Genomic DNA, 22,974 nt, shown 5'->3' with positions numbered 1-22,974 from the left:
TAATTTTATTTAAAAAATAGTCTTGGGTTAACCCTCTGCTAGCTCTGTTCCTAGAAACCTAACAATGCACTGCCAGCCATGTTTCTGACAACATTTCTTATTGTAAACATGACACCTGATCCCCATCTCTCTCAAGAATGGTCTGTAAATGGAACCATACAGTATAAACATATAGCAAATCTTGGCAAAAACCTATACTTTCATTTTCTTGGGTAAATACTTAGGAGTGGAGCTGGGTCATAGGGTAAGTATATGTTTACCTTCTTAAGAACCTACCAAACTGTTTTCCAAAGTGGTATGTCACTACGTTCTCACTAATAATGTTTGATATTTCTATTTGCATCACATCCTTACCAATATGTGATACGGTCTTTTTTATTTTATTTTAGCCATTCGAATAGACATGTAGTGGTATTTCATTGTGGTTTTTAATTTGCATTTGCCTAATGACTAATGATGTTGAGAATCTTTTCAGGTAGTTATTTGCTATCCATATGTATTCTTTGTTGAAGCATCTATTCAAATCTTTTATTTTTTAATTGGGTTGTTTTCTTATTATTGCTTTTTCAGAGCTCTTTATATATTCCAGACACAAGTTTTACATTTAGATCTTCAATCTGTTTAAAGTTCATTTTTGTATGTAGTGCAACATATGGATCAAAATTCTTTTTCTGTATATGGATATCTAATTATTCCAACATTTGTTGAAAAGATTATCCTTTCTCCACTGAAGTGCCTTTGCACTTTGGTGAAAACCCAGTCGATCATATATGTGTGAGTCTGTTACTGAACTCTGTTCTCCATTAATCTATTTGACTCTCTTTACAGCTATACCACATTGGTCCATGTTGCTACATTCAGTGGCCAGTGTTCTCCCCTCATCTTACTTGACCTGCTGGTAGCATCTGACACCTTGAACAAGTACCTCCTCCTTCAAACAGTTCCTACATGTGGCTTTCAGGACATCACCCTCCCTGGTCCTCCTCCCATCTGATTAGCTGTCCTTCTCTCCTCTTCTGATTTTTCTTAAAATTGGAGTGTACAGTCAGGAAGTAGTCCTTAAGTTCCTTCTTTTTTAAAAAATACTTCCTAATAATCTCACCCAGTTTTTTAGCCTTAAAAAAAAATTATGAAACTGACAACCCCAAATATGTATCTCCAATCTGAACCTTGCTTTGAATTCCAGATCTGTAAATTCCACTGCCTGTGTGTAAGGTGCCTGTTTTCTTCCAGGTGGTAAATTTCAACTGCCAGGTGCGCTCCAAGCACACGCAGACCATCCTGCTTTCAAATCGCACCAACCAGACCTGGAATCTGCACCCCATCTTTGAGGGCGAGCACTGGGAGGGGCCTGAGTTCATCACCCTAGAGCCCCATCAGCAAAACAAGCCCTATGAGATTACCTACAAGCCCCGCACCATGAACTTGGAGAACCGCAAGCATCAGGTAGGCTGAGGACCCCATCAGTTTCCTGGCATGATTGGAGGGAGAAGTTGTGTGAGAGAGGTTAGGAGACAGAGCATGGTAGCTCAGAGAATGTTAGAACAAGAGGGGACCTGCCCTGCCCAGTTTGGCTCAGCAGTTAGAGCTTCAGCCCTCAGACCACAGAGTCCAGGCTCGGTGCCCTCTAAGGGCACGTACCTTGGTTGCGGTTTGTCCCCGGCCCCGGTTGGGGTCGTGTGGGTGGCAGCCACTCGATGTGTCTCTTCACATCAATGTTTCTCTCTCTCTCTTCCCCCTCTCTCCTTCTTGCTCTATCTGAAGATGAATGCAAAAATGTCCTCAGGTGAAGATAAAAAAAAGAGAGAGAGAGAGAAGACCCTATCCTCTAGTGTCTTCACTTTCAATCCTTATTTAGTTACAGCCTTGACTGCTATCATAACATACCCAATTTTCATTCTGTTTATTTTCACTTTACATTATATAATGAAAATGTTTCTTTCTTTCTTTCTTCCTTTTTGTTAATCCTCACCCAAGGATATTTTTCCATTGATTTTTAGAGAGAGTGGAAGGGAGGGAAGGAGGAAGAGAGAGAGAAACATCGATGTGAGAGAGACACATCGATCAGCTGCCTCCTGCACGACCCCAACCAGGGCCAGGGATCAAACGTGCAACCCAGGTACACACTCTTGACTGGGAATCAAACCTGAGACCCTTTGGTCTGTGGGCTGACACTCTAACCACTGAGAAAACTGGCCAGGGCTCATGAGCATTTTTCTATTTAATTAGGTAGTTTTCATGATAATCATTTTTAATCATTGCCTGACATTTCATTGAATGAAGGTTCCATGATTTATTTAACATCCCCCGGTTGTTGAATATTTAAGTTATCTCCAAATTTCCATATTCCTATAAATGGCTCTAATATATCTGTGTGTATATGTATGTAGCTTTTTCCCCTGGAGGGATTTTTCTAAAGTGAGATCCCTTGTCTGTGATTTCTGGTTCAAACACATGAATATTTTTATGACTCTTGAAACAGCTGCTTTCTAAAAGTGTTATGCTCATTTGCAGAGTCTCCATTAATCCTGTGTGACTATCATGCCTGAGAGGTACCTCAAAAAGCCCCTCTGCATCATTCTGACTGCATTTCTCCCTCTCCTTAGGGCACCCTCTTCTTCCCCCTGCCAGATGGGACTGGCTGGCTGTATGCACTGCATGGAACTTCCGAGCCCCCCAAAGCCGTGGCCAATATCTACCGTGAAGTACCATGTAAGACACCCTACACTGAGCTCCTGCCAATCACCAACTGGCTGAACAAGCCCCAGAGGTGAGGGAATAGACAAGGGGTGGGAGTGGGGGAGACAGAAGGAGGACTTCTGCTGTCTAGCCAGGTCCTTCCCCTCATCAGGGCCTCTAGAGGGCATTGTCTACAAGGGTCAAAGACAAAGTTCCTTGATGTGGCCAGGCATTGCCTGAACTCTAAGCCTCCAGAGAGATTCTCCTGCTCAGTGCTCTCTATGAATGGCTGATTACCTGTAAATCTCCTAAAACAATGCCTGGCACAAAGTAAGTGCTCAATAAATGGTATTTATTACCAGTATTACTATTATTACCATTATAACAACAATAATCATGGTTATTATTGAGGGCTCAGTCTAATTAACTAAGCCACTGGCCAGAGAAGGGCATCCCTTGGATCTTGAACTTGCAGTGGGAGTAGAGTAGAATGCAAGGACTAGAGGAGCTTAAGGCCAACCAGCCTAGCCCCCTTCTTTTATAGTGAAGGAGCCAATGGTTGGGCCATTTGCTTAGCATTGTGGGTAAAGGCCCAGATCTAAGTTTAAATCCAATAACTAGTCATGTTACCAGAGCATGTTATCTTCCTTCTCTTGGCCTCATTTCCTCACTAGTAAACTGGAGATGGTAATGATATGTGCCTCCTGCAGACATTACAGGGGTTAAATGCCTGGAACACATGCAGAGCACTGACTCAGTTGCTGGCACATAATAGGTGGTCAGTAAATGGTAGTTACTGTTAGTGACAGAGTGAAGACTAGAACCCTGGACCCATGTGTTTTACATAAAATCAAGAGTAAAGATAGCACCTTTCCTTCTTTTCTTTGGGCAAATATCTTATTTTCTCTATCCTCTCTTCTTGTGCTCCTGTGCTTGCCCAGATTCCGGGTCATTGTGGAAATGCTGAAACCAGAGAAGCAAGACATAAGTGTCACCTTAAAAGGCCTTGACTACATTGACATACTATCTGGATCCAAGAAAGACTACAAGCTGAATTTCTATTCCCATAAGGAGGGACTATACAGTGCAAAGGTATCCATATGTCAAAGGCACTGCCCTGGAACTCTGGAGGTCTGACCCTGAGGTTGACAGTCCTGATGTTAGGGAGTGAAGATGTCCTCCACAGCCATCCTATCCTTATCCAGTTGGGCTGACCACTTAGAGTGACCTGGCAAAGGCATTCAGGATTCCCAGCCCCTTTAAGATGAAACTGGATTTCAAGGCCAGCCAGCCATCATGTAGGCCCATGCCAAGCCTTCAAGGCAGCATAATCACGAAAATCTTTATGCAATATGTAACATTAGACCAGAAAATGCCAGATCACAATAATAAAATATCCCATTTTCTGAGTGCTTAAAGAGTGTCCAGCATTGTGCTGAGCACTCAGCACACATAGCTAATAATACCAGAGCTAGGATTCAACTCAGAGCCATCTACTCCAGAACACCATAGGGTCATTCACATATCAGCTCTTTTTCCTAATTCATTCATTAGTTCGATAAATATCTATTGAGCATATATGCCACATACTAGGTGCTGGTAATATAGCAATCATCAAAAATAGGCACAGTCCCTGTTCTCATGGAACACTCAATCCAGTGAAGGGAGATGGACTTTATCAAATAATTACACAACAAATATATTATTACAAAATGAGGTAAGTGCTTTGTAGAAAAGGAGCATATAAGGATCAGTAGCTCACAAGAGAGGTCAGGGCTGAAGATAATATATGGGAATTACCCATTTATAAATAGTATTTAAAGCTATGTAGAGAATGGAATTACCTAGGGAAAGATTTTAAAGTGAAAAAATAGAATCTAGGTATAGGAAGATGGCAGCAGGCAGGACCGGAGGGAGGGTGAGTGTGTGAGAGAGTGTGAGTGGACGTGAAGGTGGACGACCAAACCCGAACAGTGCAGAACCTCGGAGCAGAAAGTTCCTGTGCTGTGGACGGGGCAGCCAGCTACCACAGTAAGCGTCTCTTCGGGGCACTTCTCCCTGTGCTGTGGGGAGGTCCCACCATTTTGGAAGATCCCGGATCTTCCCTGGGAGGAGGCAGTAGGAGCGGCTAGGGCCCAGCAACCTGAGCCCAGCAGTGCACCTGGCACCATCAGACCAGTGGACACCCTGTGTCAACACAGACCAGTGCACAGTAGCAGAGCTGCCAAGGTGCCGGTTGCAGAAGCCACAAACAGCCAGAAGCCCAGCACCATGCACCATAGTATCAGCCCCATCAGAGATATACCCCCGACAACAGAGGCTCAGGAGCAGAATCCATCCCCAGGCAACAGAGGCACAGACCAGCAGCTGAGACCCACCCCCAACAACTACAGCAAAGCCTGAGCAGGAGTTGAGCCCCACAGGGCAGCAGCACTCCCCAGCCGCGGGACCTGGGCCTCCACAGAGGCCTGTGCTACCCAAAAGAGCAGTGGGAAGCGGGAGAGGGACCAGTGCGATCCAGCTGCCTGTGGGAACTGCAGGGTGCGGGGGCACTACAGAGGCCTGTGCAACCCAACTGCCCACAAGATAAGCTTAGAGCCAGGTCTCCAAAGGGACTGTGCGATCCAGTTACCCGCCAGACCTGCAGGTTGCTGAGGCACCAGAAAGGCCTGTGCGACCCAGCTGTCCACAAGATAGGTGTGGAGTCAGGTCTCCAAAGGAACTGTGCGATCCACCAGCCCATGGTACAGGCAGGGAACGTGGCTCCGACAGGGCCTGAGCTATACAGCTATAGGTGGCACCAGCAACCAGCTGGGAACACAGCTCCAGAGGGGCCCATGTGATCTAGCAGCAGCACCTACCAGGACACACCAATACCAGCCCCCAGTAGTCAATCCTCCAGGATCCACAGCAGGCAAGAGGCAACACACAACAAAACAGTCTGGGAGGCACAGTAGCCTTATTTGATATACAGTGAGCTGCATACTCATCCAAACATCCCTCAGCAGGTCTAGAGCTACCAGACAGCTAAAATGGGGAGACAAAGAAACAACACCCAAAGGAAAGAAAAAGAGGAATCACCAGAAAAGGAACTACAGGAAATGGAAGACAGCAACTTGTCAGATAAAGAACTCAAAGCAATGATTTTAAGCGTGCTCAAACAATTTGGTGGGAACTACAAGCAACTTAATAAGAATTATGAAGAGCTCACTGGGAACTACTTCAGCTTAAAACATGAGGTAGAAGCTATGCATAAAAATCAAGAGAAAATAAAGAATGAAATAGCTGTTATTAAAAATACTTTAGCCCTGGCCGGTTTGGCTCAGCGGTTAGAGCGTCCACCTGCGGTCCGGAGAGACCCGGGTTCGGTTCTCGCTAAGGGCATGTACCTCGGTTGCAGTTTGTCCCCGGCCCTGGTTGGTCGTGCAGGTGGCAGCCACTCGGTGTGTCCCTTTCACATCGATGTTTCCCTCTCTCTCTCTCCCTCCCACTCTGTCTGTGCAAGGGATGGAAAAATGTCCTCGGATGAGGATTAAAAAAAATAAAATAAAATACCTTAGAAGGGTTTAATAGTATATTAGAAGAAGCTGAAGACCGAATCAGTGACTGAGAAGACAGGGTAAAAAAAAAACACACTCTTCACAGAAAACTACAGGTCATTGAAAAAAGAAATAGAGGAAGATACAAAAAAGTGGAAGCATATACCTTGTTCATGGATTGGAAGAATTAACATCATTAGAATGTCCATACTATCCAAAGCAATATATAGATTCAATGCAATCCCCATCAAAATACCAACAACATACATCACAGAACTAGAACAAACACTCCAAAAGTTTATATGGAACCAAAAAAGACCCCGAATAGCCACAGCAATCTTAAAAAAGAAGAACAAAGAAGGAGGGATCACATTACCAGATTTCAGGTTATGCTACAAAGCCACTGTAATCAAAACAGCCTGGTACTGGCACAAGAACAGGCAGATAGATCAATGGAACAGAATAGAGAACCCAGAAATTGACCTAAGACAATATGCTCAATTAATATTTGACAAAGGGGGCAAGAGCATACAGTGGATTCAAGACAGTCTCTTCAATAAATGGTGTTGGGAAAATTGGACAGCTACTTGCAAAAAAAATGAAGCTAGAACACCAACTTACACCATGCACAAGAATAAACTCAAAATGGATAAAAGCATTTGCTAATAAAAAAAAAAAAAAAAATAGGCCCTGGCCGGTTTGGCTCAGCAGTTAGAGCGTCGGCCTGCGGTCCGGAGAGACCCGGGTTCGGTTCCCGCTAAGGGCATGTACCTCGGTTGCAGTTTGTCCCTGGCCCTGGTCGGTCGTGTGGGTGGCAGCCACTCGATGTGTTCCTTTCATATCGATGTTTCTCTCTCTCTCTCTCTGTTCCTCTCTCACCTCCCACTCTACCTGAACAAAAAATAGAAAAATGTCCTCAGGTGAGAATAAAAAATAAAAAAAAATAGAATCTAGGAATGCATCTCCCCTTCCAGAAGAGATACTGGCAAAACCTACCCAGCAGCATGTCATCTCCTCTCCTACAATCACTGAGGTAGGCTGCTCCACTCAGATCACATTCATAAACAAGCTAACAGAAAACCTTAAAATCAAGGAATCACAAAACATCTGAAGGGGGAAAGCCACCATAAAATAGAAATAACAGCTCAACAAAGAATAAACCCCTCAGATAAGAAGTATTTAAACAAACAGAAAAAGACTTTCAGTGAATATTATAAATATCCTCAAGGTAATAAAGGAAGGTAATCATACCCATGAAATAAGAACAGGCTGTTGTGGAAGAGAATCAATTGGAAACCCTGAAAATTAAAAACAGGATATTTGGAATAGAAAACTATAGAGACCCTGGCTGGTGTAGCTTGGTTGGTTGAGTGTCACCCCATGCATCGAAAGGTTCTGGTTCAATTCCTGGTTGGGGCACATGCCCAGGTTGTGGGCTCAATCCCCAGTGAGGGGAGTGCAGGAGGCAGCTGATCAATTTTTCTTTCACATCGATGTTTTTCTCTCTCTCCCTCTCCATTCCTCTCTCTCTAGAATCGATAAAAACATTTAAAAGAAAGAAAGAAAACCAGAGAGGACAGCTGAATAGTGTAATGGGCTCTGAGGAAGAATTAGTAGTAAGTTAGAAGATAGAACTAAGTAATATCACCAGACTTTAGCACATGAGCACAAAGAAATGGCAAGATGAAAGGAAATAATAACAGGTGTTGGTGAGGGTGTGGTGAAATTGAATCCTTTGCTGTGGGATTATAAATAGTGCAGTCACTTTGGAAACAGTCTGGCAGTTCTTCAAATACTTAAACATAGAGTTATCATGATTCAGCCATTTCACTCCTAGGTATATACCCAAGATAAATGAAAACATATGTCCAGCCCTGGCCAGTTTGGCTCAGAGGTTAGAGCATCGGCCTGTGGTCCGGAGAGACCCGGGTTCGGTTCCCACTAAGGGCATGTACCTCTGTTGCAGTTTGTCCCCGGCCCTGGTTGGGTCGTGTTGGTGGCAACCACTCGATGTGTCCCTTTCATGTCGATGTTTCTCTCTCTCTCTCTCTCTCTCTCTCTCTCTCTCTCTCTCTCCCCATCCCACTCTATCTGAACAAAATATGAAAAAATGTCCTCGGGTGAGGATAAAAAATTCAAAAAAAAACAACAACATATGTCCACACAAAAAAATCTGTACATAAATGTTATGCTGCATTATGCATAAGAGCCAAAAATGGAAACAACTAAAAGGTCCATCAACTGATGAATGGATAAATGCAATGGAAGATTATTTGGCAATAAAAAGAAATGGACTCTCTCTCCAAGTAGGCGGCGGCAGTGGCGGCTTGTTCAGTAATGGCCAAAATTAAGGCTCAAGACCTTCAGGGCAAGAAGGAGGAGCTGCTCAAACAGCTGGATGACCTGAAGATGGAGCTGTCCCAGCTGCGCGTCGCCAAAGTGACAGGTGCAGCTTCCAAATTTTCTAAGATCTGAGTTGTTCGCAAAGCTATTGCCCATGTTCTTACTGTCATTAAGCAGACTCAGAGAACCTCAGGAAATTCTACAAGGGCAAGAAGTACAAGCCCTTGGATCTGCGGCCCAAGAAAACATGTGCCATGAGCCGCTGGCTCAACAAGCATGAAGAAAACATGAAAACCAAGAAGCAGCAGCGGAAGGAGTGGCTATACTCACTGTGGAAGTACGCGGTCAAGGCCTGAGCATCATGGGTCAATAAAGCACAAACTGGCTGAAAAAAAAAAAAAGAAATGGAAATGAAGTACTGATACATGGAACACATAGATGGACCCTGAACGCATACATACTAATTGAACATAGCCGGTCACAAATGGCCACATATTATATGATTTTATTTATATGAAATGTCCAGAATAGGCAAGTCTATAGAAACAGAAAGTAGATTAGTGGGGACTAAGTCTAGAGAGGGCGTGTTAGGAGGAAATGGGGAATGACTGTTAATGGGTACAGGGTTTCTTTTAGGGAAGATGAAAATGTTCTAAATCAAATCATTGGACTATGAATGTGTAATTACAAATGAGATAAGTGCTTTTTGAATATACTAAAAGCCACTAAACTGTATACTTTAAATGGGTGAATTGTATGGAATATGAACTGTATCTCAATAAAGCTGTTTTCTAAAAAATGACAGGAAATATAAGACATAAAATATAAGTCAAGAAGTTCTAATATTCATCTAATATGAGCTCTTGAAATTAAAATATATATATATATATATAATAGAAGGAAGAAAATACCCTACAAAGTAAAAATTTCCAGGGCTATTGGAGAAAGAAAGTCTTCTAATTGAAGAAACCATTTTGCCAAACTGGTTGAATGAAAGAAAAGACTCACATCTAAATACATGAGAACAGCCCTGGCCGGTTTGGCTCAGCGGTTGGAGCGTCGGCCTGTGGTACAGAGAGACCCGGGTTCGGTTCCCGCTAGGGGCACATACTTCAGTTGCAGTTTGTCCCTGGCCCTGGTTGGTCGTGCGGGTGGCAGCCACTCGATGTGTACCTTCACGTCGATGTTTCTCTCTCTCTCTCTTCCTCTCTCTCCCTCCCGCTCTATCTGAACAAAAAATGGAAAAAATGTCCTCGGGTGAGGATTAAAAATAAATAAATACATGAGAACAAAATTCCAGAAAACTGGGATAAAAGAGAAAGTCCTAAATTATTTGAGAGAAAATAAAAGGAAATAATCACAATAGCATCTGGTTTCTCCTGACAACAATGAACACAAGCAGCAATGGAGGAAGCTATTCAAACTACTTAGAATGATTTTCAAACTAGAACTTAAAACTATTATGAGGGCAAAATAAAGACATTTTTAAATATGCAAGGACTCAAAGTAACCCATCCAAATACACAATCCCTGAAGGAAGTACTACTAAATTAAAACTTTTTAAATCAATATAACTTGAAAAATAAGTAAATGGCCCTGGCTGGTGTGCTCAGTGGTTAGAGTGTGGGCCCATGGACCAATGAGTCACAGGTTCAATCCCAGTCAAGGGCACGTACCTTGGTTGTGGTTCATCCCCAGCCCTAGTCGGGGTTGTGCGGGAGGCAGCTAGTCAATGTGTCTCTTGCATGGATGTTTCTCTCTCTCTCCCTCTCTCTTCCTTCCTCCCACTCTGAAGATAAATAGAAAAATATCCTCAGGTGAGGATTAAAAAATAAAATAAGACTTTCGGTCAAGATAGAGGCGTAGGTAAACGCGGAATCGCCTCCTCCCACAACCACATCAAAGTTACAACTAAACTACAGAACAACCATCATTCAAAGCCACCTGAAATCAAGCTGAATGGAAGTCCTACAACTACAGAATTAAAGCAGCAGCCACATCCAGACTGGTAGGAGGGGCGGAGGGGCAGAAGCGGAAGGGTTAGCCCCACACCCACGTGTGGTGGATAAAAATCAGGAGGGACACCCCGGCTGGGAAGGTCCTCCCTGAGGACTGAGGGGTCCCCATCCCACACCAGGTGCCCCGCGCAGGGTTCCAGTGCCAGGAAGAGAATCCCCATAACTTCTGGCTGGAAAAACCAGAGGGAACTTAAGCTGAGGAAGGCTGAGGCGGCTGGAGCCCCAGGCAGCTCCTTCAAGGGCCCGCGTATGGATTTACGGGACTCTCTCCCTCTAAGCTTGGAGGGGAGGCAGCTCCAGGGGCACCAGAGACATACCGGGAAGAACTGAGCTGTTTGGCACTGGAGCGAGGGCTGGAGAGGGAGCTTTCTCTGGGACAGATATGCTGTCAGAGGCCTTTGTTCTTTTGGTGAGCCCTTCCCGGGGCGGCAGACAAATGCCTTATCTGGGACTCCAGCAACCTGGCTCACACTGTTTGCCCCACCCTGGTGATTCCCCAAGGCCCCGCCCCACCCAACTTTTAGGCCCACCCAAGCTGTTGCCAGTTGGTTAACTATAGGATTGGCCTGTCTTGGATCCTGCTGTAGGTTTTCCTAAATTCTTTCAAACAAGCAACACCTGGTCTCAGCTAGCCCCATACCTCTTGTTATGTAATACATAGAAACAAATACATGGGAGGTAGCCAAAATGAGGAGACAAAGAAATAGGTCCCAAATGAAAGAACAGAACAAAACCCCAGGAAAAGAACTAAGCGAAATGGAGATAAGCAACCTAACAGATGCTGAGTTCAAAATACTGCTTATACGGATGCTCAGTGAACTTAGTGGGAACCTCAGTGAACTTAGTGAGGGCCTCAAGAGCATAAAAAAGGAGCAGTCAGAAATGAAGGATGCACAGTCAGAAATGAAGGAGGCACTAAATGAAATAAAGAATAATTTACACAGATTCAATAGTAGAGTATAGGTAAAGCCAAGAAGCAAACCATCAATTTGGAATATAAGGAAGCAAAAAACACCCAATCAGAACAGCAAAAAAGAAAAAAGAATCCAGAAAAATGAGAATAGTGAAAGGAGTCTCTGGGACAACTTCAAGCGTGCCAACATTTGCATCTTGGGGGTGCCAGAAGGAGAAGAGCGGGAACAAGAAATCAAAAACCTATTTGAAACAATAATGGCAGGAAACTTCCCTAAATTGGTGAAGGAAACAGACATACAAGTCCAGGAAGCACAGAGAGTCCCAAACAAGATTAACCCCAAGGGGCCCAAACCAAGACACATCATCATCAAAATGCAAAAGGTTCAAGACAAAGAGAGAATCTTAGAAGCAGCAAGAACCCTGGCCTGTTTGGCTCAGCAGTTAGAGCATCAGCCTGCGGTCCAGAGAGATCCGGGTTCGGTTCCCACTCAGGGCGTGTACTTCGGTTGCAGTTTGTCTCCGGCCCTGGTTGGTCGTGTGGGTGGCAGCCACTCAATGTGTCCCTTTCACATCGATGTTTCTCTCTCTCTCCTCCTCCTCCCACTCTACCTGAACAAAAAAATGGAAAAGTGTCCTCAGGTAAGGATAAAAAAAAAGCAGCAAGAGAAAAGTAGTTAGTTACCTACAAGGGCGTTCCCATTTGACTGTCAGCTGCTTTCTCAAAAGAAACTTTGTAGGCCAGAAGGCAGTGGCAAGAAATATTCAGAGTGATGAAAAGCAAGAACCTACAACCAAGATTACTCTATCCTGCAAAGCTGTCATTTAGAATCGATGGCCATATAAAGAGTTTCCCAGACAAGGAAAAGCTAAAGGAGTTCATCACCACCAAACCATTATTATATGAAATGTTGAAGGGTCTTCTTGAAGAAAAAGATAAAAAATATGAACAAATAAAATGGCAATGAATACATAGCTATCAATAATTGAATCTACAAACAAAATGAACAGGCAGAACAGAAACATTCTCATAGATACAGAGAACATTTTGTTGGTTACCAGATGGGAGGGGGGATGGGGGAATGGGTGAAAAAGGTGAAGGGATTAAGAAGTACAAATTGGTTGCTAGACTGACAAACCTCAAAGGGAAGGGGGTTTGGGGGGGAGAAATAAACCAAAGAACTTATATGCATATATGCATAACCAATGGACACAGACAACAGTGTTGGAAAAGGCAGGAGGGGGGCGGGAGTGGGGTGGAGGGGGTCAATGGGGGGAAAATGAGGAACATCTGTAATACATTCAACAATAAAGATTTTTTTAAAATAATAAAATAAGTAAATGAATCCAAGAGGAAAGTACAAGGATATAATGAACAAAGAATCTAAACTAAATTGATAGGTAATTTCAAATAATTGTTGAAAAGCAAGCTGAAATACTTCATGTGACCCAAGATAGGAAATAGCAAGGAGAGGAATAAAATAAGGCAATGAAGAAAAATGTTCTCTTTCTGTTAGAAGCAAATGGGGAAATAAGAGATATTTTCTCATTTATAGAGAAGGGTAGGTATGAGAAAATAGATATTCATAAATTGTAGATGTGAACAGAAATATATAAATAAATATATGTATTAAAATATAAGTGTAGCCCTGGCCGGTTTGGCTCAGCGGTTGGAGCATCAGCCCATGGTCTGGAGGGACCCAGGTTTGGTTCCCACTAGGAGCACGTACCTTGGTTGCAGTTCGTCCCCGGCCCCAGTTGAGGTTGTGCAGGAGGCAGCCACTCGATGTGTCCCTTTCACGTCGATGTTTCTCTCTCTCTCTCTCTCTTCCTCTCTCTCCCTCCCACTCTGAACAAAAATGAAAAAATGTCCTTGGTGAGGATAAAAAATAATAATAATAAATATATATATATTTATATATATTTTTTTACATATATATGTAAAAACTTTTGAGTAAAAATGACAGTGAACCTAGATCACAGAATCTCTTTAGAGTAATATGTATTAAAATTAACGATAACAACAAAAATGTTTTTAATCAACAATAACAACAAAAAAATTGTTTTAATCAAATGTACTTTTGGTTATGATGGAGTAACTAGTCCTCCCACCATAAAAAATAAAATAAAATAAAACTGAAAAGAATTTCTGAGGCAAGTCTTCTCAGTCATTGGAAAATAGATAGTACAATACTGCAATTCATCCATGAGATGGAACTTTATGAGATGAGTCCCCATGATTGTCCTGGCTCTCTGCCCAGGGACAATTTCCTGACTGCAATACACTTTGAACAAAGTACAGCAGACTGGGTGAACCAAAGAAGCAGAAATCAGATTTCGTGCAGTCGAAACAGCTGGTCTCTATAGGGAAACGCACCAGAGAGGAGAGAACAGGATATGAAGGGAGTGGGAGTACAAAAGTATGTATAGGAGTTCCCCTCCAAGTCCTTGGCTGAAGATTGGACTTCACATGCACAAGAAGAGACTACATGAGATTTATCAGAGAGTAGCTGCTACTAGGATGATAAAGGAATAAAGGTACACTATATTAATCAGTGCTGGGGAACACTGGGGGTCTGGCCCAGCCAGACTGGAGACACTGCATTAACAAAACCCTGAGAGCCCAGTTGAAATACCAGAAAAGCCAGAAGGAAGGACCATGTCCTTAAGATAAGGCCTTTTATAGACCAGCCTGAAAAAGCCTTAAACCAGGGTTGGGGAACCTTTTTCCTTCCAAGGGCCATTTGGATATATATCACATCATTCACAGGCCATAAAAATTATCAACTTAAAAATTTGCCTGCTATATTTGGTTAGGCTAACTTGGTGAGGTGTGTGATGTTAGCTGATATTGATTTCACAGGCCTTATATGGCCCACGGGCCAAACATTCTCCACCCCTGCTACACTAGGCACCTACAAGATCAGCAAGGAGGACAAAATTTGGAGACTGAATCCCACCAAGGTCTTGAGAAACACCTTGAGTTTTCCACATATCTGTTCTAACAAAGCGTAAAACCAAACCTACACAAGTTTAAGGTGTTAGTCAGTGATTGAACTACCACCTAGAATAAAATCAACACTCTTATAAGAAAGATGACAGAATCCAGAATCTCTACAATGATCATCAACAGTGTGCAGTACACAAGCAAAAATTACTAGACTTGTGGAAAATCAGGAAAATGTGACCCACAGTTAAGAAAAAAGTAGTCAATGGAAACTGATTCCAAAATGGACCAGATATTGGATTTAGCAGACAAAGACTTCAAAGAAATTATTATAAATATGTTCAAGAACTAAAAGAAAATATTTTATATAATTAAATAAAAGATGGTCTTAATGAGTGGACAAAAAAGGAATCTCAGAAGAGAAATAGAAACTATTAAAAAGAACCAAGTGGATATTCTAGAACTGAAAAGTACAACAAACTGAAATTAAAAAGTCCTTGGATGTGCTTAACAGCTGATTAGAGACGTAAGGATGTTCATTGAACTTAAAACAAATCAATAGAAAGTTTCCAATCCGAAAAACAGAAAGGAAAAGCAATTGAGGAAAAACAACTAGAGCCTCAGGAACCTGTAAGAAAATATAAGATGGTCTAATACAGTGGTTCTCAACCTGTGGGTCACAACCCCTTTGGGGGTTGAACGACCCTTTCACAGGGGTCACCTAAGACCATCGGAAAACACATATTTCCGATGGTCTTAGGAACCGAGACACCACTCCTCTATCCGTCTCCAGGCAGGTCTGCCCACATACAGATACGCCCACATCTGAGTACTGGCATTATGACATCACTGCATCAACCCCATCACATATACCCCGTATAGGTGTATGTGACAGGGTTGGCGCCATAATGTACTTATGGGGACCAGTCACACATGTGTAGAGAGCAGCTATGTAGAAAGCAGCTACTCTGTTAAAAGCAGCTACTATGTTGAAAGCAGCAGTATTGGAGGTAAAATGACACTTCATGAATTATAACTACTGGGTAAATGTAAAATCATGTACTGTAAAATCATCAACCACTGCAAAAAAATATATATATATCTGTACCATGGGAACTTAATCTGGATGCTGATCAGTCTTTTTATATTCAGCTGTGGTTGATGTGAATACTGCCCCCTTGTGATAGTAACAGGTATATAAAAAGAAAACACAGAATGGTAAATCATAGGAAACTTTAATGAACTGTATTGACTAAACTTTGCTATGTATCATCTTTTGTATTGTTAAAGCTATTGTTATATATTATTTTCATTAGCAAACTATCCCATGACAATGGATCATGTAGAGAAGAAAGTTAAGAAAAGAAAATAGCCTTGGCCGGTTTTGCTCAGTGGTTAGAGCATCGGCCTGCGGTCCAGAAAGACCCAGGTTTGGTTCCTGCTAAGGGCGCGTACCTCGGTTGTAGTTTGTCCCTGGTCCTGGTTGGTCGTGAGGGTGGCAGCCACTCAATGTGTCCCTTTCATGTCGATGTTTCTCTCTTTCTCTCTCTTCCTCTCTCTCCCACTCTACCGAACAAAAAATGGAAAAATGTCCTCGGGTGAGGATAAAAAAAAAGAAAAGAAAAGAAAATATAGTGAGGACTTTTTACAGTATCGTTTTACCAGCAGGAATTGAGAAACCGCAATGGGTTATTTGTTGTGAAGTTCTATTAGCCAAATCTATGAAGCTGAACAAACTAAAATGTCATTTTGATAGCAAGCATCGGAGCTTTGCCGGCAAGGATACCAACTATTTTAGAAGCAAAGCTGATGGATTCAAGAAAGCCAGACTTGACACTGGTGGCAAGTACCACAAACAAAACGTAGCAGCCATTGAATTTTCATATTTGGTGGCACTCAGAATTGCCAGAGCTATGAACCCTCACACCATTGCTGAGGATTTACTGTTGCCAGCGGCCAAAGACATTGTTCAAGTTATGATCAGAGATGAATTTGTTATGAAATTAAGTGCAATTTCCTTATCTAACAATGCTGTCTGCAGAAAAATAGATGACATGTCTGCTGATATTCTTGATCAGGTAATCCAGGAAATTAAATCTGCTCCACTTCCAATATTTAGCATCCAGCTTGATGAACCTACAGATGTTGCAAACTGTTCATAGTTACTGGTTTACGTGAGGTATATTAATGACGGTGATTTTAAAGATGAATTTCTTTTTTGCAAACCTCTTGAAACAACAACTACTGCACGTGATGTATTTGACACAGTTGGTTCATTTCTGAAAGCGCATTAAGATCTCTTGGGAAAAGGTTTGTGGTGTTTGCACAGATGATTCTCCAGCTATGCTAGGATGTCGATCTAGATTTCAACATTTAGTACTGAATGAGTCACCAAAAGTTGTCAGAACTCACTGTATGATTCATCGGCAAATATTAGCAATGAAGATGCTGCCACAAGAGTTACAAGAAGTAATGAAAAGCATCATAAGTTCTGTCAATTTTGTAAAGGCAAGCACTTTAAACAGTCATCTGTTTTGACAACTGTGCAACGAGTTGGATGCGATGAACAATGCTCTGCTTTTTCACACTGAAGTGAGATGGTTGTCAACAGGAAAAGTTTAAAAATGTGTTTTTGAGCTTCATGATCAACTCAAAACATTTTTTAATCAGAAAGCAAGACCGCAGTTCGAAGCACTTTTCAGCGATAAAAGTGAACTGCAGAAAATAGCTTACTTGGTTGACATCTTTGCCATCTTGAGTAAGTTAAATTTATCACCAAATGCAAGGACTAAATGCAGCATGACTCAGTTTCTCGGAAAAGATCTGATCATTCCAAATGAAACTTCAGCTTTGGAAAAAAAAAAATAGATGAAAATAAAATTTACATGTTGTCTACTTTATCTGCTTTCTTTGAGGAACATGACATTGAACCAGACAAAAGGATTACGATGATAATTTCTGTGAAAGAACACTTGCACATGCTTGCAGACGAAATTTCATCATACTTTCCAAATCTACCTGGCAACCCATTTGCACTTGCCAGAAGCCCATTCACAGTCAAAGTTGAAGATGTTCCTGAGACAGCACAAGAGGAGTTCATTGAACTTATTAACAGCGATGCAGCAAGAACTGATTTCTCTACAATGCCAGTTACAAAATCCTGGATCAAGTGTTTACAGTCATATCCTGTTCTGTCTGAGACTGTGTTGTGCCTTCTTCTTCCATTTCCAACAACATATATTTGTGAAACAGGGTTTTCTAGCTTGTTGATTATCAAGCCTAAATACAGAAGTAGACTTGTTGTGGAAGATGATCTTCATTGTGCTCTTGCAAAGACTGCCCCGAGAATTTCTAATCTGGTGAGAAAGAAGCAATCTCAACCCTCACACTGATATTGGCTTTTTATGCATACTGTCGCAAAATGTAGCAATGTAGTTTACTGTTGTTATATTAAGATGGTTACTCATGCTATACCATGCAAAACAAAATTTCATTTATTTGTAATTAGAAATAAATACTTCACAATATATAATTACATATTGTTTTTGTGATTAATCACTATGCTTTAATTCTGTTCAATTTGTAACAATGAAAATACATTCTGCATGTCAGACATTTACATTATGATTCATAACAGTAGCAAAATTACAGTTATGAAGTAGCAACAAAAATAATTTTGTGGTTGGGGATCACCAAAACATGAGGAACTGTATTAAAGGGTCATGGCATCAGGAAGTTTGAGAACCGCTGGTCTAATACATGAGTAATATGAGTAAAAAGAGAAGAAAGTGAGAATGGGGTGGGAAATTATTTGAAAAAATAATGGCTGAAATTTCCCTGACTTGGTTTTTGTAAATGATTTACAGATCCAAGCAACTTGGCAAACCTCAAGCAGGAAAAATACAAAGAAACCCATGCCTGTGCACACCATAGTAAAATTGCTGAAAATCACAAGATAAAAAGAAAAGCTTAAAACAACCAGATTTAAAAGATTTATTACATACAGGAAAGGACAATAAAAAGTGACCATTGACTTCTCTTCAAAAATATTGGAAGCCATCTGCAAAGTGCTGAAATAAAAAGAAACTAGCACCTAGAATTCTTTATTCACTGAAAATATCCTTTAAAACAGAGGGTGAAAAATAATTATAAAAAAATAAAACTGAGGGTGAAATAGATATTTTCTTATATAAAAAACATTAGAGAATTCATTGCCAGCAGACTTGCATTCCTGAATGCATTGGCATTATTAGAATGCAAATAGGTGTTCTTCAGTGTGAAGGGAAATAATACTGATGGAAACTAGGGTCTGCTGGGAGGAAAGAAGAGCACCAAAATGGTAAATAAGTAGGTAAATATTAAAATGTTTTTCTTCTCATAACTTTGTTTAAAAGACAACTGAAGGTTTATAGCAAATATAACACTGTAAAGTGGATGTTCTTATATACACAGAAGTAAAAGATATGACAAAAGCACATAAATGGCAGGGACAGGTCAATGAAAGTATACGTTAATAAGGTTATTACATTTGTGCGGTGGAAAGAGTGAGGAAGAAAGCACAAAGGGTCAGTTGTAAAGTGGAAAGTGGTAAAAATACTAAATTTTTTTTTTAATCCTCACCCGAGGATATTTTTCTATTTTACCTTCAGGTAGAGAGAGAGGGAGAGAGAGAAAAACATCAATGTGAGAGAGACACATTGACTGGTTGCCTTCTACATGACCTGACCAGGGCCAGGGACGAACCACGACCGAGGTACGTGCCCTTGGCTGGAATGGAACCCAGGAATCATTGGTCCGCGGGCTGATGCTCTAACCACTGAGCCAAACCGGCCAGTGCCTAACTAAATTTTGACAAGTTAAAATTTCATGTTGTCAGCTCTAGAGTAACCACTAAAAATCTGTTGTTTAAAAATATAGCAAAGAAGCCATTAGAGGAAATAAAATATATTCCAAAAGATTACATATTGATCCAACAGAAGGCAGGAAAGTAGCAACAGAGGAATGAAAAAATGAGGCCAATGGAAAAGAAATAGCATGAGGGCAATTTAACCCAAACATATAAATGATTATTTTAAATGTAAAAGACTGAATACTCCAATGAAAAGACAGAGGGTGTCAGAAGCACTCTAAATCTAGACATCTAAAGGAAGAGGTTGTAAGTAAAAAGCCAGGTATGTTAAGAACTATTACCACCTAATAATAAGATAAACAACCGAAAGTGTTAAAAAGGGCAAAACACTTGAGTAGACTCTACTTCACAAAGTAGATACGTGAATGACCGATAAGCACCTGAGATGTTCAACATCATCAGTCATCTGGGAAGAGAACTTAAAGCTGAGCAGTTTGTCAATAACAAGTCAGTTGCAGGAGTGAGGGGATAATATATTGCAGTTACAAGTGTGAGCTCCAGAATCCATCCAACGTGGGTTCAAACCCTGGTTTTGATGTGTCTCTGCATGTGACCCTGGTCAAGATACTTAATGTTGCTAAAAAAAACGTTAAGGGGAATAATAATGTCACTTACAAACTTTGTGAATTAAATAATTAAGTACATCTAGTGATCATTAAGTTACTAGCACACAGTAATTGTTAAGTGTTAGATGCTATCATCGCCATCATCACTATCTTCATTAACTACTCCAGCAACAACAGGAATAGGATTGAACCCCACTGCAACATGAACCTCTCGAGGTCTTGCTTGTTCTTCAGGGCCAGTCACTTGTCCCCACTGAGGCGACCTTCACCTGCAGCACTAGAAAGGGCTGCTCTGACCTCTTCCAAAGCAAACTCAGGCTATATAATATAGTCCCACCTGGGAAGAGCCAGATTAGAATATCCAAAAAGAAAGGCCGGCTGGCAGGGATTCAGATAGGCTGGGATGGCCCATGTCAGCCTGGGAACCCTGCTTCTTGTGTCCAGGTCTGACTCACAGAGAGAAGGACTCTCGGCTCACTCTACTCTGCCCTGCTTCCTCCCGCTCTCCTGTGTACCCAGGTGATCTTCCGAAACGAGGTGACCAATGAGTTCTTATACTACGTGGTGAGTTTCAGAGTCATCCCTTCAGGCATCATCAAAATCATTGAGATGGTGAGCCCTGTCCGGCAGAGCACATCAGCCTCCATCAAGGTGGAGAACCCCCTGCCTTACTCAGTGACCTTCGCCACGGAATGCAGGATGCCTGACATCAACCTGCCCTCCCAGTTTGTGGTGCCCGCTAACTCTGAGGTATGACCCCGACTGCCCTGCCCCCCCCCCCCCCCCCCGTAGCTGTGATAGAGGCTCTGCCCATGGTGCCTCTGGATCCACGCTCCGAATCCCTGAGGTCAGGCCAGCCCTGGTGGTGGTCTACAACGTGCTTCTGCAGAGAAGACCCAGGACCTGTTATTAGATTCAAAGAGATTCCAGACTTAGAAATACCTGGACTAGGAGAAGTTAGAAGGGGTATAGAGGTTCCCTGGGCTCAAGATCAGTGTCAGTACTGCAGTGTAAAGCAACATTTCTGCCACCAGCCTGCTCTAAGATCACTGGGTGGCAGGGAATAAGTGGGACCTTCAGCATCACAGGGGCCTCTGTCTTCCCTTGCAGGGCACATTCTCATTCGAATTCCAGCCCCTGAGAGCCGGAGAAACCTTCGGGAGACTAGTTCTGCACAACAGTGATTTGGGTTACTACCAATATGAGCTCAACTTGAAGGCTATGCCAGCACTGCCTGAAAAGCCCATCTACTTCCAGACTGTTCTTGGCAGTGGCCAGAGCATCTTTGCCAAGATCATCAATTACACCCGGCAGAAGACAGAATACTACTGCAGGGTGAGCAGCCCCCGCCCACCCGCTTGCCCTTCCCTTGCCAGAAGTCTGACCTCGAGAATAACGGGAGGAGAACATAGTGGATGCAGAACTGTGAAACCCAGAAGAGGCGGGTGCCTCATCGAGCCTGGAAACTCCCAGCCATAAGTAAATAGTACAAGGTTTGGGATTTTCCTTAAAGACTTTCTATCTTAATAAACCGGAGTGGGTAGGGAAGTGCTTCCCACAGCATGTTCTATAGTCAGTAAATGGGAACAATAGAGCTTAATGGTCATGAGTTTAGGCTGTGGAAGCCAACAGACCTGGATTTGAATCCTGGCTTTACAATTTACCCTGTGTATGAATGATTTACTAAGGCTCTCTAAGGTCAACTATAAAGGGCGATAATACCCTAACCTCACAGGATTGCTATGAGGACTTAAAAATACGTATATAAAACCATTTTCATAGAGCCTGGCCCATAGTAAATGCCCCATATATGTTACCTAATATATCAATTGGAATACAGGTTTAATTCCTGAAACAGAAACCCAAAATGACAACAAAATAAAAGTTTATTCCTCTCTCAAATAACTGGGTATAAGCAATTTGGGCTGGAATGGTAGCTCCATGACATTAGGCCCCCAGACTCCTGTCCTGACACCCCTCCTCCTAGAGAGAGAGTTTGGTCCCTACAGCTTACCATGACTTCCACATTCTAGCCAGTTACAAAGAAGGGGCGGGGCTGCATATAAAATGTCCACTCACATTCCATTAAACAAAACTTCATAGGATCTCACCTAGCAACATGGGGAACTAGTAGGTGTAACCTTTACATCGGAGGGCCATGTGCCCAGTCAACATCAGGGCTATAGCCCTGGCCGGTTTGGACCAGAGAGTCCCAGGTTTGGCTCCCACTAGGGGCATGTACCTCAATTGCAGTTTGTCCCTAGCCCTGGTTGGGGTCATGTGGGTGGCAACCAGTCGATGTGTCTCTCTCACATTGATGTTTCTCTCTCTTTCTTTCTCCCTTCCTCCCTCCCACTCTGTCTGGAAAAAAAAAAAAAAAAAACATCAGGGCTATAGTCAAGAGGCATAGGCTCTGCTTGGCCCATGTGGCTCAGTGGACTGAGTGTCATCCCGTAGACTGAGAGGTGCCGGTTTGATTCCCAGTCAGGACATATGCCCCGGGTTTCGGGCTCAATCCCCAGTAGGGGGCGTGCAGGAGGCAGCCGATCGATGTTTCTCTCTCACATCAATGTTTCTCTCTCCTTTCCTCCCTCTCTAAAAAATCAATAAAAACATATTTAAATATTTAATTTAAAAATAAACAGGTATAGGCCCTTGATCAGTCCTATCCATCAGGAGAAGCTAGATTATGCTATAGTAACAAAGAGCCTTGATATCTTGGTGACCTAAAAGCACAAAGGTTTGTCTCTCATTTGCACTGTGTCTATCCAGTGAGGGTCAGCAGGGGACTCTGCTCATCACAGCCACTCAGGGACCCAGGCTGAAGAGCAACCACCATCTCCCAGGTTTCTGGTCATAGCACCAGAGGGGTGCAAGATCCCACAGGGACTTGCACTGGCACCTGAATGTACTAGTGTGGAAGTGACACCTTTCACCTCTTGCAAATAATTGTCCAGAATTAGTCTCAGCCACCCATGAGGATCTAGAGTGTTTGGTGTTCCATGTTCATTGCAGGGAAGAGCCGAGGTAGAGGAGCAGCACCAATGACTGCCATACCAAC

General features: G+C 42.4%; 1 protein-coding gene and 1 pseudogene across 1 annotated transcript in view; both read left to right on the top strand.

Annotated features, from left to right (window-relative positions):
- Window positions 1–22,974, top strand: part of HYDIN (HYDIN axonemal central pair apparatus protein) — a 404,418-nt gene that overhangs the window by 380,528 nt on the left and 916 nt on the right. Inside the window, exons 82-86 of the mRNA XM_036274275.1 lie at window positions 1,234–1,446; window positions 2,607–2,770; window positions 3,621–3,771; window positions 20,433–20,663; window positions 21,024–21,248. Of these exons, the coding sequence (XP_036130168.1) occupies window positions 1,234–1,446; window positions 2,607–2,770; window positions 3,621–3,771; window positions 20,433–20,663; window positions 21,024–21,248 (984 nt within the window). The remainder of the gene's footprint in view (window positions 1–1,233; window positions 1,447–2,606; window positions 2,771–3,620; window positions 3,772–20,432; window positions 20,664–21,023; window positions 21,249–22,974) is intronic.
- On the top strand, window positions 8,556–8,917 carry LOC118638439 (annotated as a pseudogene).

Source organism: Molossus molossus, unplaced genomic scaffold (genome assembly GCF_014108415.1).
Source record: "Molossus molossus isolate mMolMol1 unplaced genomic scaffold, mMolMol1.p scaffold_m16_p_21, whole genome shotgun sequence".
In the NCBI taxonomy this organism is placed as follows: domain Eukaryota; kingdom Metazoa; phylum Chordata; class Mammalia; order Chiroptera; family Molossidae; genus Molossus; species Molossus molossus.
This window is presented reverse-complemented; position numbering and strand designations above follow the sequence as displayed.